An 18,642-nucleotide genomic window follows, 5' to 3' on the forward strand; every position below is an offset into this window, starting at 1 on the left:
CGTTTCTCCAGATGTTGTTGGGGTAATTATTTTAAATAAACAAAGGAAAAAATAGTTGAGTGTTTTTTTTCACTCTAAAGCAGGGCAATATAGTATCTTAGAGCGATCCATACACTAATAATCCACATACTAATAATATTATGTTCAGTGTAGCACATGCTGATTCTGATCTTTAGGCTGTGCTGACTGTGGAGGGGCATACTATGTGGCTTGACTCTGCACTATCTGTCTTTTCATGGCAGTGTCCCCTTTCATAATTATTCTGTGTCTATGTGAGGCTCAGGATTGTAATCACATGACAAAGAGCAGGGGACAAAGGACATGTCACTCAGTCAGTTCTTCAAAACATGAGATTTTTCAAGAGGAAACAGCCAGACTCTGATACTCAGGCAAGACCTTGCTATCTTTTCCCATCAAAGGTCAGCAGAGGACATGGTTGTTACATCACTACAATTCTTTCTACATGAAGTTTTCCATTTATTTAGATAAGGAGAATGTGATTAGAGAGCTTTCTGAAATTCCCTCTAGATATCAGACATCTGGAATTTCCTTGAGAGATCTGTCCATTAGTTGAATCACTTGTGTACTTAAAAAATGCTCAGTAGTAAGAGATCTTGCACTTAAAATGTAGACCTTTCAACTAAATTCCTACAAGAAAATAAAAATATCACAGTGGCTCAAACATTTCATGAAAAGTGATGTCACCTTTATCCTCTCATTTGTCATCTCAAATGTCACTTAAGTATGGCTCTTAAAGGAGCCTGAAATGCTTGTCCTAATGGATAGTATCTCACTCTCAAACTCAGCCAATGAGCAGTCATCTGATGATGGTACATCTCTAGCATCTGCTTCTAATATTTAAGACTTAAATAGGTACCAAGTATTCTGCTTGCTATTGATGTGTATTATCTTTTACAACTATTATTTCCATTTCATGTATCAGGACGTTATGGTATAGAGAAATTAGACAGAGTCCCAGTTCTCCAACACTGTGCTATATAGCTTCCACTAAGACCAAAAGCCTCCTTCTCCTGAGCACTTAATAAGTATGCAGGGCTGAGCTAAGCACTTCTCAAATATTATCTTTTCTACTGCAGGGTGAAATGTTACCTTTTCTGAACTAGTTTTAATAGTTTTCTAAGGGAGCTGTTAAACTGGATGTACATAAACTAAAGTAAAACTCTTGGTAATTATCTAATGAAATAAGATTCTCAACATAAATATGTTTTGAACTTCAGGGCTGAAAAATTATAAACATAATACTGAACCTGCATTATTTTATCCATTTCCTTTAAATATAACCAGAGTATGTTATGGGACCTTGACCAATTGCAATTTTCTACCATCAAATTTTGCTGTGGCTTTAACTTAGAAACATACAGCCCTATAATTAAAAGAAAACATTTTCTTGCTTTACTGGGAAAGTCTTACCGCTGTATGTAAGAGTTATTCACACCACGGTGATCTAAATCGTGGCTTAGTGCAGCAATCAGCAATGCAAGTATCTCCAGGTCAGTCAGCTTGTTCTGCATGATCAAAGACATTGGAGGAAAGAGAGAACAAATAAAATGTGGTGAAGAACATTATATTACCTCTTTTCAGTAATCTTTTTTTCCCCCCTCAGTGCTTTACATACATACTTCTCTATAGTCACAAAGGACTAACCCTAGAATCCTCTTCTTCAGGGAATCAGTTGTCCTTTGTCATTCACAATGGGATCACCACAAATGTCACTTATCAACAGGAAAAGCTGAAATGCCTCAATAAACTAATAATCTGTCTACCTATAGTAAGTATTGCTAATTCTTAATTATTATGTGAAATAATCATAATAAACTTTAAATAATTGTTTTTTTTCTCTTTTAATTCCCTACAGATTCTGTTCACTCTCTGCTATCAGTTGCTGTGTCCTAAAGGAATGCAGACAATGTTAATTCAAGCAAAACAATAGAAAGAAAACGATTTGAAATGAAAACTTGGCTTCAAAAAATTACATAATATACTCCCAAGCTAAATATAGGTTAATTTTTAGTATCTGCCATGAGTATTATCATTAATACTGTTCCCCTTCATTAGCAAAAAAGATACAACTTAAAATTATCATCAGCTGTATTTTCCTAGAACTCTCAGTACTCTAAATAGGTTTTACAACAAACACAAAACTCATCATTTTGTTATTCCTCACAGAGAACAAGGATAGTTTTCAGTGTCAATAATCCTTATGACCTTCCCATACCCCAAAATAAATTTACACAATTTCTTACACTGGTTGAGTATCCCTAATCTGAAATCCAAAATGCTTCCAAATCTGAAGGTCTTGGAGCACCAATGAGTCTCAAAGGAAATACTCATTAGAATATTTTGGATTTTCAGATTAGGTATGTTCACCCAGTAAGTATAATGCAAATATTCCAAAGTTTGAAAAAAATCTGAAATCTAAAACACTTCTCGTCCCATTTCAGATAAGGGATACTCAACCTACACGTGTTTGCTAAGGTAGGAAAATCCTACTAGTGTATTTAATTTCACCTCACTTCTTTAACAACAATCACTTCTTTTACATTTAGCCTGTTAAAATGTGCACCCTATGAAAGTAGACACAGAGAATAACATGTTAAGAATTTATTTACAAAAAGAAAAGGGCAGGGAAGCTCTGAATTAAAAACAGTTATATGATGGATGCCTGGAATCACTTACCTGGAATAACTAGTCGATTCCCACTGAAGTTAGAATCTAAGGACAGAGATATGGATAAAATTTGGCCTGGAAAGGAACGAATTACTTGAACGTTTTCTGCATTGATCTTCCTTTTAAACAGTCTCTGGTCAATGTATATGAAACCAAAATCCTTTCTATGAAACAGTACTTAAAAAATTTACTGAGTGCTCCAGAGAAAATGCAGTAGAGACCCCTAACTTAAGCAAGTTCAGGACTTGGGTGGTTGTTGAGGAATTCTACTATGGAGCAGGTTGAATGTGAACAAGAGAAATGTGATACTTTTTCTTAATAAGGTAGTGTTTTCCTCAGAAGGAAATATTTATTTGCCCAAAGACTATATATGTGCAACATGAAGTTATTTTAAAGGTTTTCTAATACGCCATATACATTATATATGGAAGAAAATTAGCAACTAAGTAGTTTTGCCAGATTAGTCCTCTTTAATTAACAAAATCTAACTTATTATGTAAGTGGCAGCAAATATTATTTTAAATAATTATCTGTGCACTTTAAAGTGAACTTGAAAGAATATGCTGTACGTTTTACTACTAAGCAACAAAATACATTAGATATATGAATGGCTCTAAAAAGTACCTGAATTTTGCCTGCTTTTAGAGCAGCAAACATGCACTGAGCTGTATTAAAGGCATGTCTCCAATTATGATAGGCAACATTCTTCCGATAATTCTTCTTAACACTTAAAATCCATCTGCAAAGAACCTTTAGGGAATAAAACATAAGTAGTAACAATAATTGCCAACATCTTCACACATTTACTATGTTCCAGGCACTGTACAAAGCGTTCACAGTTAGCCTGATACTCCGATTTGGATCATCTTACAGACAAGAAAACTGATACTCAGAGAGGTAACTTGCTGAAGGATACATTGTTAGTTAGGGATGGAGCCAAAATTCAAACTTGAGCAGTTTGACTTCACAGCCTACCATGTTAACCACCATGCTAATTAAATTGATACAAAACACAAGACATCCCTAAGAAAGGTATTTTTGGCAGGATAGGGCACTGACTAGGTTATATATATATAAGGTCCATGGGTCCATGTGCCATGTCCATGTGTCATCAACTAGGAGAGTCCAAAGAGTCTCATAGGTATGAATTCACCATCAGACAGCCATAAAAGCAGCCACTCTCAAGTTCTTCCCATGCTCTCATGTTGTATATCTGTGAAGGTATTTAGTGCAAGGACCTGGGGGTGGACTAGTAACAAGGTATCTAGTACATGTCCAAGGACAAATTGGAGCTACAAGACAATGCCATCATTAGTTCTTTGTCCTTTTAAATTATACTTATTCAGGTAGTTACTGTTTGGTTACAAAGAAGTAATTTTTTAAAAAATAATATGTGCCAAATAAAGCCCTGGGGTCCATATAAAAAATACTTTAAAAGATGGCCGGGGGGAGGGCAGACTTCAGCAAGTCTCAAGAGTTGGGTTTAATTTAACTTCTAAGTGGTGTATTAAATAAAATCCCCAGAGACTCATGGGCCCTAAACATGGTTTGTGTTAGCATCAGAATCTGCCTCTCTTCAAATCTGAGTGATTTACTATACTTTTGGGGATTTGTAAAATAAATATGTGATTCTCCCTATATATATCACCGGAGTTGCTTCAAACATTGCCCTGGGAAATGGAAAAAGTACCAGGGAAAAGAATGTTGCTTTGACAAAATTCAACACAATACGATTAGCTGCAGAAGTAGGTCAAAAACAAGGTATTTTCATTGTTGGTAGAAACTACTTATAAAAGACTTGGTGGAAAATCAGTGCTTCCATATCCTCCCTTTTCTTTTCAGGTCATTTTATTCCTGTTCTATTGCTCAGTTTACAGGAAATTCTGATAACAAAGAACCTAATGTCTCCTAACCTTTTTACCCACTGAGTTACCATATTTCAAGCGGAAGATTTCTGTATGCCTAAGATTGAATGTGTTCACCCCAAGCACACTGCAACTTCTTTCACCATTTTTTCATTTCTGAATAGAGTCTGTCAGGAAGGTGATGGATTAATCTTACTGGGAGATTAATCTTACTGAGAGACTTTTAAGTAAGATCTATAAACTCTCTTTGATATGTTTAGAAAATATGTTACAGAAAATTACTGGTGATTAATTAAAGCAGCAAGAAAAATAAACAGGAAAAAACAAATTTAGTCTTTGGCTATATCTTTTTACTAATCATAAATGTACAGATATAATTAAATACATAATACCACATATTGTGAAACGATGACCAAAATGACTCTATGAAACATAATTCCTAATGGACTCCTCTGTTTTCCTTTTATTAGGACAGACCTAATAGAATTGGATAACCCAATGGACAAAGTAGTACCTATATTTAAGTAGTTTTAGATTCTGTTACCAGGATGTTCTCAACAGCATACAAGAAAATTATGGTCATATCTGGTAAATTCTCATTGGATATGCTAGACACCATTAAAATTTGTAAGACAGTATTTTGTACAGGACTACTGAGTAGTTATTTGCAGTTTGGATGACTCTAGAGAGCATGTTCAATGCGTTGAATCAGTCTCCAACAATTATGGAAGGTTTCCCGAGTGGTGAACTCAAGATGCCACCAGAGAAAAAGAAGAAACAGAAAACAGCTTAGCTCCTGCTTCAAGAAACTCAATCAGTAGTGAAAATAACAAAATTGCATATATAAAGGAAATAAATAAATAAACATAAAATTGAGAGCAAGTTTATATACTGTCAAATAGCAATTGAAGCAGCATGAAGTCAAGTCTAGAGTTCTCTTACAAACAGATAGTCTTGAGTCAGGCTCTGCAGAAGAGAAATGTTTGTTGTGGCAGAGAGTGGAACAGACATTATTCAGGGATGTAAAAGATGTAAAAGATGGAAAGTGAAAATAAGCACAAAGCATGCAGATTTGCTCGAATAGAATGAAGAATCTGTTTCGGAGATCAGCAAGAGGCAATGGTTACAATCATTATAGAATAACTAAAGATTTAGAAGCCACGCAGAGAACATGAAGATCTGTCTTTCAATATGAAATATTTTTAGTCACAACAGCTTCATGATTTTAACATCCTCTCTAGCATTAACATTTTAATTTCATAATCCTAAAATTACACTGACAATAATATATGAAAGAAACAAAACAGAAGAGGCATTAAGGAAGGAAGGCCAGCCAGAATGATTGCAATGTTCAAGTTGTTGTTGGCAAGAATTAGAATAATAGTTATTCAACCAGAAAAGGTAGGATGATGAATCAGGCATTAAAAGGAAATATTTTCCTCATAGATAAAAACCCAACAAGTGGTAAGAATAAAGATTTCTACAGAAACTTTAAGTGATTATCTTCATTACCCAACCCTCAAATGCTATCTAAAGGCCAATGAAGAAATAAATCAACTTATATGAATTTTGTTTAAAAGTACAAGAATCACATTCCTCTGTTCTGGCCAAGTCCTTTCAACAGAATCATCATTAGTTTCAAGAATGGGAGTCCTCAGGAATGGAAAGGGATTTGAGACACTATATAGGTTTATAAAATCCTGTAACTAGCAAGAAGCAGAACTGAGATTCACATAGAACTTCTGGCTCCAAATGAGATCTTCATCTCATCAATAGATACGGCTTTAAAAAATGAGCCTTATGACCTACTGTTGAGAAATTCGATGAGTGATATAACCAGTCAAACTTGGCCTAAGAATGGGATAACTGACATGGACTCTATACCTGTTTGTTAAACAGAATATTATAGATAAGTACACATATACACATGCATACAAATAGATAATCACAGATGCATGTATAATTCTCACAAAACTCTCGTGGGGAGAATAATACCATTACCCCTAATAAGAGATGAGGAAACTGAGAATATGAGTGATTAATTGCCCAAGGAAAAAAGAGCTAACCAGTAGCAGAGCTATGACTCAAAAATCCATGATCTTTCTACTCTACCATGGTGTCTCAATTTCTTCATTTGTAAAATGGGGATAACAGTAATCCCAGTAACAGCCTTTCTAGAGAACTTGTTGAAATAATTAAACGACATGACATCCCTTAATCAACACACTCTAACAAAAGTATTATTAGGTAAGAGTCTATGGACAACTGTTCTTTATTTTCACCTAAGAAAGAGTAACATAAACTTTGGTTAAATTCAGGAAGAACCATATTTGGGCCTCCAGTAATACCATAAATGACAATGTATTAATCTTAGCTATATTCACTCTTAGTTTTCATTTCTGTGAGGCCTTTGAGAGCAGGGACAATTCATCACTGAACTGTGCACCTGGCACAGTCCTGGGTATACAGTATATGTTAACAAATTTTCGTTGTATGAATTAATACAGTGCCAAATAGTGGAGGCCTTCAAGATATTTAAATTTTCAGATAGGAAATCTGTACAAGGAGACTAGACATTCAACTGATGAGAAAAAGTAATCTTTAAAGGCAAGATTACTGAATTCTTTTTTTCAAATAGTCTTTTCTGCTGCCTCTTATTCTTTGGTGTTATATATTATAATACATAGCCATTATGAAACAACAGAATTCCCTGGTATCTTCAAACTGATATTAGAAGATATTTATTTAAGTTTTACTATTATCTGAGAAGTGAATAAGGTAAGCAACAGAGGCTAAAATCAGTTTTTGTCTTCACCCATATGGGTGACCCTGTTCCAACTAAAAGCGTGGCCTCACATCAGGCCTCTTTATTTCCTCCTTCATTTTCAAAGGAGTTCACTCTGCTTTGGTCCTTCCCTGTACACTATTGTTATAACCACTGCAATGAGATCATGCTACTTCTCTGCATAAAATTCCTGTGACTCACCATTGTTTTCAGGGTAAAATCCAAATTCATCTGTATGGCTTACAAAGTTCTGTATGATTTGCTTCTCACTTTCTTCCATTGCTTCTCTTGCCATTCTTACTCCCTCAACAGTACTCCTGGCCCCCACCCCCCAATCTCTCTGGTCATGCCTTTGCACATCCCGCTCCCATTTTTAGGAACACTCTCCCTTAGTCTTCACCCTGTTACTTGATATACACTAGAAGCCCATTAAATGTGTTTTTGATAATGATAATTTTTCATTAAAAGTCTCGGGTATATATTAAGTGACAGTATATTAATCACTAAAATGTAAAAATCCCTATTCCATATTTGCATTCAAAATCAATTCTCTGTCTTACATACACACACACACACATAGACTTTTCCAAAGGATGTCGCTGCATTCCTACCTCATGTTTCATCTGGAAGTTCTGCACAAGGTTGAGGTCAGTAAACATCCTAATTGTACACAGTGCTGTTTCCAGATCAGACAGCTCAAAGTCACTGAAGCTAAAGTCAGTAATTTTAAGGGTCTGGGCAGATGGCACCACAGCAGCCTTAGGTAAGGAGAGAAGGAAAAAAATAATGCTGTTAATTAAAGCAGTAGTGATTCATAAAGTTTTCTAGTTTTGCTGCAGAGAAATAGTATATTGTGGCTTTTTTTTTTTTTCTTTTAAGGAAAGACACTAGAAACCTTTTGTACAGTGGCAACTCCACTCCCTGCATTTTAAAACTGAGCCACATAAGAGTAACTAATATGGTTCAAGGTAGGCTAAGTGGAGAAAAGGGAGTTGTCACCCTTAGACTGTACCTAGAAGGGTGAGCAGCACTAAGCACTCTAGTGGTCTGGCTCCTTTATACCTCCCCAGTCTTATTCACTCTAAAGAAATTTATAATTTATTGAGTAAATATTCTGGAATCATCCCAGTGCTCTGGGCTGCAAATCAACTGGTAAGAAGGGTAATGATAATGTTCTAAGGATTTTATGGTTAGTTCTCAGGACAACCTTATGAAGTAGACACTCTAGCTCCATTTTTCAAGTACAGGAACTTAAGCACAAAGAGGTTAATTTTCTTGCCCATGGCAGCCCAGCTAGTTAAGGAATGAGGAGGCCAGTCCTCCAGTCCAGGAGGGCTATCCTGGGCTCACACTAGCAGAATTTGTCTCCCACCATACTTGCCTCACACAAGCCTGATCATAAGAATCACCTGGGTGCCTATTAAAAAACATTCATTTGGACCAAGGAGCCCTGGCTCCCTCTGACTGAGCAGAGCACACAGGCTCCTCTCCTAGGTGTCTTGCTGGGCCCTGTGGGATGGGAATTTAAAGGAACCCCTGTTCCTCCGCCCTTGGACCATTTACCCTGTCAGCACTTTGTTAACTGTTTTAGTTAGATCAGGCTGAGATGAACTGGACCAACAGAGGCCTTTACGTGGTTTGAAGTAGAGGGAAGAAAAATTAAGAAATTTCAGCCAGGTTCTCAAACCCCTTAGGTTTCCTTTCAGTGTGTGAGAGAGAACTACTTGGCTTTTGGGAAGTCAAAAGGTCAAAATAATAAAATCTTACGGAGCAATCTAAAGTAGATTTCCCTACAAATCTGAAGGCACTTGCACATTCTCCTTTTTATTCTGGACTTCAGATTTCACTTACATATACCAGACTTGTTTAAACTTTCCATGAATGTCACCCTCTTCATTCAAACTAAGTATTTTTTCCCAAGTCCAAAACTGACCAGAAAATACGCATTCTGCTAAGTCAATTCCATAGGCTAATGTGTGGGCCGAAATAAGGGAAGAGAGAAGGATTTAAAATGTTTAGATAAAGGGCTTAGTTGTTTATATCAGCCTCCAACATCAGAGATGGAGCAGTAACTCAAGTTTGGGAAGTGTGGAGGTGGGAACAAGCCCACCTTTTAACTCAAAGCAGGTAACAGTTGCTTTCCTTAAAATACAGTGCAATGGACAGGAGAACAGATGTTTTTTTCCTTAGGGCATCATTATTCTTACAGCAGGAAGTTTTCTTTCTTTCCTTCCACAAAGAACATTCTAAAAGCTACAGGATAGAAGCCAGAACAGCTTGTGCCTCTTTCCATTATCTACTGTAATTCCTAATCTCTCTCTACTAAGATAAAAGAATCTTTTCTTTTGCTTGTTTGGTCACAGCACACTACAACTCAAACATTCTGAGCTGACCCAGTGGGGACATGCAAACATCTTCCATAAGAGCCTTGTGGTCAGTGATATACAGGTTCAGAATTCTGGGATCGATTATTAACAAGCCATGAGAAGTCAGAAATCCTTTCAAGCTCTTGTACTATGCTTCTTTGACCATCACAAGAAAATTCAACTTTCTGTTGAACTTAGAAAGGCTTGGGATAAAGGTGATTTTTAAGTAAAACGTAATTACCTATTATTTTTATCACGTTGTAGGATAAAATATTATACATTTTACTAATAGCAGAAAATACATTTACTAATAGCAGGGAATAAAGGATGTGGTATTTCTGGCATAGGATGTATATACAGTTCCAGATTTTCACAGTTTCTTGTTTTAGTGACTGTTTTATTCATTAGAATTAGAAAATGAGATTTCTGAGTTTGATTTTCTTCAGGGGGTTTTATTATTGCATTATGGTTTTGAATCCTAACAGAAAGAACATATTTTAAAGATTCTGTAAAACAATAAGGTATTATAAATATAAATATATATATGTATTTTTATGGTTGTTCAAAACAACTGGAACTGTGATACCACCTAATACCACCCAATATTACTTACTTATATGAGAACACAATGTCTGAATCCTTGGACAAAACAGTTTAGATATTAGTGTTTAATTCAAATATGGTCAAGCTCTTACAGGACTATGGTATTAATGTCAAATTAACCAAATATGGAATGCAAAAAAATAAAAAAACAAAGCTCATTGGATTAAAGATTCATTCTGACAATTTGATGGTATATGTATTCTTCTGGGTTCTTTAATTGTATCTGCCACTCAAACTAATAAAGAAACTAGTTGGCCTCTAGTGACTCTTTAAAAGAATTATATCATAAGTCACCTTTTTATGATCCTTTTCTAATACCATGGCCCTTTTTTCACCATTCTTGCAAAATTAAAATAAAAAAAAAAATTCAACTCTGGACATGAAGAGCCACTAACAGTGGAACGAGAGTTAATCTTTAAGTGCAGGAATGTCTTTAGTTAAAGCAGTAGTCAGAGTTATAAAAATATTTTAATTTTGCAGCGATCTTCAAACTAATTGTTCTAAATACCATCTGACTGATAAGGAGCTAAAGAGTAAACTGATGTCCAGCTGACAAAATGCTAGATCAGCTACCATATTTACATTTCAGCATGAGATGACGACCACAAACAGAAACTTAAAAGCAAAGTGAAGCAAGTGATAAAAAGGAATGTCTGCTATTGGTGGCGCTAGTCCAGATGTTTCACTCACTTTGTCACCCTGAACAAGATGTTCAACCTCTCTGCCTGCTTTTTTGAATGTGTAAAAGAAGGAAGTTGGAGTAGACTATCTCTAAGGTTTAACATTTTCTGAGATGTTAACACATTTATCTCTGCATCCACAGGGCTCAAGCACCTCTTACTGCTTCCTCACTTTGGAACCAAATGCCATACTGTGAGTGGCATCTAGATCTTGCCAGTGACTTTCCTGTACAGGGCCTAAACTCAATCTCTGATTTTCTCAGCATTTAAGGTACATGGATGGGTGCACCTTGGCAGTTATGACTATGTTGTATTTTTCATGCTCAATTCCATACACGTCACTTTGGTCCTGCTTCCTCACAGGTAGAAGATTTCACAGCTCCTGGCTTAAACAGAGGACCCTAGCCTCTACTGGGTTGAAGTAGTGGAGGGTTAGACTCAATATGTGGTAGCCTCTCTTGTTATTGCAATAATGTTCTAAATTTTAAAAACTGACTTTTCTGAAATTGTCATCTTTTTTTTTTTCAGGGATGGGGAGGTGTGTATATATTTGCCATCTATTTTTAAGGTTAATTAATAATCTCTATCTTACAAGAGAGAAGAAGAAGGCTGTCTTCCAGGTCTCTTTGTTTCTTCTCTGCCTAGAATGAATATTCCCATGTTTTCACATAGCTAATTCTTTAACTTTTTTTGTGTCTCAGCTGCATCAGGGAAACATTCACTAGTCCTTGTGATAGCAAGGCTCCATCAACATCTGTTTCAACCTTTTTCTAGTGAGTCTTCATCTTCTGAAGAGGCTAGACAGCTAACAAAAATACATTTCCTTGACTCCCTTGCAACTAGGGTTCCAGATAGATTTGGTTTCGGCAATGAGGTAAACTTGAGTGAGACGTGAATTTCAAACAAATGCAGTGACACACGGGAAACTCATTATTATTTTGGGGGGACGTGACTCTAGAGGGAATACTACAGTCCAGCAGCTTGCAGTTCTGCTAGCAGCTTTCTGACTCTGGCCTACGAACGTAGAAGTTTCCATAGTAAGCCAGATCTGCAATTTTGTTCTAGGACTTATTCCTGGGATGACTTATCTACCCTTTCCAATGATTTGAAAGTACTTAGTTAAATTCTTTTCTGCTTAAAATAGCTACAGTAGTTCCTACTACCTGCAACTGAACCCTGTTGGTGCTCTATTTTGCAACAAAAGCATGTGTAGGCAACAGACTCTCAAGGATAGAAATTGGGGTTTGGATACTTGACCTGATGGGTTTGAAGGCAGAGGGGGACCTGTTTCCATTAGAGCAGTGGCTCTCAAGTTAAGTTCCTGGACCAGCAGCATCAGCATCTGGGAACTTGTTAAAAACGCAAATTCTTGGGCCCCAACACAGACCTACTGAATCAGAAACCCTGGGAGTTGGGCTCAGCAATCTGTGTTATAAAAACCTTCCAGGTGATTCTGATGAATGCTGAAATTTGAGAACCACTGCATTAAGGATAGGTTATTGGTAGTAAATGGTAGTTAACAGTCATTTTAAGTGAACACTTTAGAACAAAATGCCTTTTTGTGGACCCAGTGGTGACTGCCATATTACAGAGTGATGGGCAGAAACTGTAAGTGGGTTGGCTGCTTCTTGCTGTGTCGGAGAGATTAAAGAAAGAAAATGAAGGGCTCTGGACTTTAAATTTTTGGCTCAAATAATGGTCTGAAAACTAGGGAATTTTTATGGCTTTCCTAAAACAGCCTATTTCTTGTAGCAATGATGTAAACAAAACCCAAGTGTAGTCTTATCCTACAGGTCGGTGAATTACAGTGTAGGTTGAAATCACAGACTTGCCATGTCTCCTATGTGAAAATTAAAGCACTGATTAGGAAGGAGTGGAGCACCAAGAAATGGAATTGAGACATTTGAAAAGATCTGGATAATGACATGTATCTCAGACCATTCACTCTAGAATATGTTTCTATGTAATTTCACAATGCTTTATACTTTACAGTCCTACCTCTTTTTCCTAATTGTAATTATATAAATTGCATAATTATCTTATATATGACTTTTTATTCATTGTTATATTTAGAGCACCTAATATAATGCCTGCATAGAATAGGAGTTAAATATTGAATGAATAAATAAATGGGTCTTTAAATCATCTAGTACCTAATCAGTTCTCCATATTATGCAGAAATATTTCATATAAATTTCATTTGGCATAGAGCTATAGTATAAATATTCATATTAGTAATGAACTATACTGTGGCAGAAACAATTATGTTGTGGTACATGCCTTTTTCTCTTAAAGTTCAATTATTCAATTTATTTCCTTTTGAAAATTTTAATGATAATTGAGTTTCTTCTTTCTTCTACACAACAAATACTCCACTGCTGTAATTTTTAAAAATCAGTTACAGCTTGTCTTAATAATCATTAAGATTTGATTCTCTCACTTCCAACAACACTGGAAACCCAGGATGAGAAAAGCAGTGACCAGTTTTCCAGATTTTTAGTTTGCTTTTGTAGAAGTTACTGAAAATGTGAATTTCCATGATTGCTCTCCATAAGTAGAGAATTGGTTATACATTCTGAATAAAAGGTTTACACTATTTTGTGCTTACAAAATATGACACATTTTCCTCCAGTAAGCTTTCCACCTACCTAATTCAACTTAAGCTAATTTAAACATGAGTGTATAATTTCTTTTTTTTCTTTTTTCTTGAGACGGAGTCTCACTCTGTCATCCAGGCTGGAGTGCAGTGGCACGATCTTGGCTCACTGCAACCTCCACCTTCAGAGTTCAAGTGATTCTCCTGCCTCAGTGTCCCGAGTAGCTGGGACTACAGGTGCGTGACACCACGCTGGCTAATTTTCGCATTTTCAGTAGAGAAGGGGTTTCACCATGTTGGCCAGGCTGGTCTCACACTCCTGAGCTCAAGTGATCTGTTCACCTTGGCCTCCCAAAGTGTTGGGATTATAGGCGTGAGCCACCACACCTGGCCAAAAAAATGAGCGTATAATTTTTTGAGTGCTTATTATTGGAATGGCTAGTGCAAAAAGGCTTGGAACATCATAGGAACATAAAGATTTCAATGGTATTGCTACTAGATATTGCAAATTGACATCCCCTCCCCCATCTATTGCCACTATGAACAAAAACTAATACTTAATGGAGCATATGTACCAGGAACTCTAGTTATTGGTACTTATGCTCTGATTCTGTGAGGTAAATTCTTTTATTATCCTCATTTTACAGAGAAAGAAACTGAAGCACAAATAAGTCACATATTTGCCTGACATCACATACCTGGAATTTGAACCTAGGTATCTCTCTTTCTCTAGCACACAATGCTCTCCATCTTGCTACAGTCACAAATATGAAAGCTGACAATGAAAACGTTACCTAAGTGTCCCTCAACATGGCTGGCTCTATCACCCGTTTGTAGGCTGTTTTACATATATAATAAACTCTCCAATTATTTCTAGTTTCTAAATCACTTTAAGGGAAAATAAAGCAAAATCTTATTAAATGTATTGAAGGAGCTTGATCTGTGTTTCTTTTTCCTTCATGCTAGATTATAGGATCTCTAAAAGTCTGGGTTTTCCAGAATCCATTCGTTGATTCATTCATTGATTCAATAATTCTACAAAACACATAAACCAAGTTCATGTAAAGCAATCACTAAATGATAGCTATTATTATTATCACCAAGAACTAACAGCCTGAAGGGAAAGATAGATACATAAATGAAATACGTAATTTTTAAGTGGAATAACAGAAGGAAGTATGTTAGTAGTTTGCCCAAGTGATCCCTAACAACACAATGATAGAGAATGTGAGTCCACATTTTACTCTTTTCATTAAAGAGACTCTTTCCTGAGCTTTTGAGCTTATCAACGCCTCACTTAAGACAAATGACTGCCCTTCTTTTGTTCAACTTTTTATCATTAAAATGGCTATTCACACAACAAAAGGGACATACTTGTGTCCCTTTTACACAAGTATAGAGAGCGCCTTTTTGTTTCTTCAATAGAGAAGAAACTTTATAGAAAATAATACATTGATAAAATGTATGGTCTCCTTGAAGCCCATAAAGCATGTGTTTGTAGAAAATAATGTATTTGGGTAAAGTAAATATAATGATCATTTAAAAATTATTACATTTCTAATTTCTAGTGGCTGCCTCATGAGAAAGGTCTATATTTAGGCTACAGTAAAGTCTCTGGTAACTTCAGCAGAAAATAAAGACATGTGGCTACATGGCTATGCAATTTACTCAGTTGTGTAATCTTTGTACAAAAAAGGGTCATACTGCTATCAAAGGCCTTCTGCTTGCCTTAGGTCTGAAGCATGAAATCTTAAGAGCCAAAAAACAAATTACGGAAACTGGAAACAATTCCTAATAGCCAACTGCTAAGAAAAGAAAAGGCTCTTTATTCAGAGAGTTACTTATTAAAGTAAGTGTGAAAAGAAGGGCAGTGACAGAACTTGGTCTTTCATAAAATTCTTCCAATTAGCCTTAGTGTTGTATAAAGGCATTTTGTTATATTGCTCCTTGGTATTTATTCAATATAAATAGTTAACAGGAAAAAAGGTTTCAATCTCAATAATCCATTTTTTAAAGAAATTATTTGTATTAGATATTTGATGGGTTATATCAGTAGCTGCAAGGAGACATCTTCTGCCAGGTGTTTTAAGCTCTTCTTATCAACCCTGACCACCACCCCTACCCTCACAGGATGCTTCTTAATGGAGAACAGTTGAATTCCAGGTCTCTGAATAAAGCCACCTTGACAGCCACCACGACAGCCACCACATTACACCTTATGGAAGACTATTTATTATCTCTCTTCTCCACTTTCCACATGCACAAAAGGGGTGTTTTTAAAGAAGAAACCACACAATTAGTTTATAAGGCTTTTAGAATTTATCTTTTTCCAAGAGGCAAGTGAATCCAAAGACAGATAAGAAAGAAAACTACTTTTAAAAGGGAGTGAGTATGAAACTCAGTAAATCTTGCAGACAGTAAAGAGGTGAATCAGGCACAGTGGGACTGGACTAGTATATTTTCTTTAATAACAGCATCAACATGTTATATGATTTTTCCTTTTTTTCTAACATTATATAAGTGAATCCCTTTAAATCTCAATAAGAAAGAGGCACCAACTATAAAAAGCTTTATAATGTGCTTATAGTTTTCAAAATCATATAGAAAGCATGTAATAATGCTAAGATTCTGATATAATATGCATACGTTTGTAAGAAAAACTTTAGAATAAATTTATGATTGCAATTGGGAATAATATACACAGATCTGATTACCATCTTGGTTACTGAGTTCTGAATAAAAAAACATACTAAAACTATGGTATTTAGAACTACACACAATAGTTAGCACAGAAGAAGCTCAAGAACGGTGCCCTCATACTTTGGAGCTAAGCCTATCATTGGAAGTAACCCACTAGTAAAATCAAATCAAAACAGACAAGATTAGCTTGTCACATGAAGGCAGGAAGAATCAAACAGAAAATCTAGTAAGTCTTGCCAATGTGAAAGACATGTAGCCCAGTAAATGTTACATATGTCTACAGAAATCAATGTCTCAATTGATGGTGTACAGAAAGTCCAAAGTATTGTTGCAGAGGATTTCTAGGACTGTTTGAGGAAGATGATGTCTTACTTCAGGGCTTCCCAATCACTGAGTTGTGGACTGGTACCCGACCATTGCTGGCTGGGAACCAGGCCACATAGCAGGACGTGGTGAGCAGTGGGAGTGAGAATTACTGCCTGAGCTCTGCCTCCTGTCAGATCAGCAGCAGCATGAGATTCTCATAGGAGCGTGAGAACTGCACATGTGAGGGATATCTCGGTTGCATTCTCCTTATGAGAATCTAATGCCTGATAATCTGAGGTGAAACAGTTTCATCCCAAAACTATTCCCATACCCACTATGTCTCCATTCCCCACCCCTCCACCAACCCCTGGAAAAACCGTCTTCCACAAAATCAGTCCCTGGTGCCAAAAAGGTTGGGGACCACTGCCTTACTGGATGCCATAGGTAATTACAGTTCAGTGATAGTGGTTATCAAGATAGTAGGGCCAACACTTCTTTGTTAAATTATCTGCTCAAAATTTTTCCATTTATAATCTGGCCATCCATGCAGAGTTTTCAGAAAGTGAAGGAATATGATGGTCATCTTGACATAAGGAACTTGATCAGTGCCGTAACACTGATCAAGTGTTAGGCATCAGAGATTTGGGCCAGGTACCTGTCTCTGGCCCTTACTGCTGTCACCTGTAGCAATCACACAGACGCCTGATCAAGACAGGGTCATGTGAAGTTTTTGGCTCTGAAAGGTTAAGGTCAAGATGAGGAAAATTCTGGCCCAAGAAATACTGCCTAAATGGTCAGCTAAGCTATAAGGACTGAACTGAATCAGCACTGACTCCGTGACAAAAATGAGAAGCTATTTTATAAAAGCAAACCCTAATATATATATTTTACTGTTCTAACAAGAAAGGAAGGCTGCTGGGTCTGACCCGCAGACCCTGACAGAGCGACGGATGAGAAAATGCACTCTGACACAGATATCCAATGGAAGAGCGGGCCAGGGGACCAGGTCACCCACAGAAAGAGTTGTAGCAGCCACAGCCCTGACAAGCTGGTGCTGCGGGCATTTATTTAGTACAGATTTAATGACAAAGGCCTTGAGTCAATACACTTGTGGGTAATTGACATCATCGCCCTTAACCCCTTTTTATCTAACCTAAGCTTTTCGGCACCAGATAAGAGAATCTGGTTGCCTTCAGCCAAATCCTTTTCTGAAGCTTTTATAAAACCTCCCAGCCTTCCAAGAAGGTTTGCATCTTTCTACAGTTTTTCCCGCCACCCTGACCGATCTGCTACAGAAGGCAAAAAAGGCTGTCAGTCAATTAATGAATCAAATATTTACTTCCTAGTTGTTCAGATAATAAATAAACACTTATTATATTCTGATAATTAATTAACTTTCTAATACCATGATAGGTTAACTGGGGTCCTTTTATTATTATCTCAGTAACTTGCAACTAAGGATCATTAAAAGGTATATGGCAAAATGTTCAGTTTAATGCCTAATTTATGCTACACCCAATTTTAAGCCAAGAGAAGGTTAGATTTATAATGGGATAAAACACTCAAGCAACAGAAGTGGAAAAAATAAGGATTCTGAATTTCCTATCCACTAATTACTTTGTTAGAACTGGAGAACTTTATGTGGATACAGGTATAAACATTTAGTAGATTTAATTCTCTTAAGAATAAACTTGTTAAAATAAAAGTTAAGAAAATATTTGATAGATTTTCCATTTATTTTAGGTTTTAAATTGAGATAATCAGGCAAATGACAGCAATTTTGGTGACTGCTGGATGATACAAACACCTGTGTAGCTAGGGCTATACAGGAATTTTTATTTGGTTGACAGAAAATTAGAACTGAAATCAATTGCTGAATTTCAACCAATTTAAGTGAATTACTTGACCTACAAGCTATGTAACCCTAAATTTATCAATGCAGCTGCCAGAAATCTATTTTCTAAATGCAACAACAGCTGGTTTTGAACAATACTGCAATATAGCAATTTTCAGTTATTCTGAAGTATTTTTCTCTTGCTAAAATTATAAACAT

General features: G+C 36.3%; 1 protein-coding gene and 1 long non-coding RNA gene across 2 annotated transcripts in view; one reads left to right on the forward strand and one right to left on the reverse strand.

Moving 5' to 3' along the window:
- The window catches only part of LOC108520039 (uncharacterized), a 7,449-nt gene extending 5,489 nt beyond the window's left edge, over positions 1-1,960 (forward strand). Inside the window, exons 3-4 of the long non-coding RNA XR_001882813.1 lie at positions 1,686-1,789; positions 1,877-1,960. This is a non-coding gene — a long non-coding RNA (uncharacterized LOC108520039). The remainder of the gene's footprint in view (positions 1-1,685; positions 1,790-1,876) is intronic.
- The window catches only part of PDE5A (phosphodiesterase 5A), a 142,566-nt gene that overhangs the window by 23,455 nt on the left and 100,469 nt on the right, over positions 1-18,642 (reverse strand). Inside the window, exons 12-14 of the mRNA XM_017859302.1 lie at positions 7,950-8,096; positions 3,313-3,438; positions 1,432-1,526 (exon numbers count right to left, since the gene is read on the reverse strand). Coding sequence (XP_017714791.1) covers positions 1,432-1,526; positions 3,313-3,438; positions 7,950-8,096 — 368 coding nt within the window. The remainder of the gene's footprint in view (positions 1-1,431; positions 1,527-3,312; positions 3,439-7,949; positions 8,097-18,642) is intronic.

This window comes from Rhinopithecus bieti, unplaced genomic scaffold (genome assembly GCF_001698545.2).
Source record: "Rhinopithecus bieti isolate Rb0 unplaced genomic scaffold, ASM169854v2 scaffold_48387, whole genome shotgun sequence".
Taxonomy (NCBI): domain Eukaryota; kingdom Metazoa; phylum Chordata; class Mammalia; order Primates; family Cercopithecidae; genus Rhinopithecus; species Rhinopithecus bieti.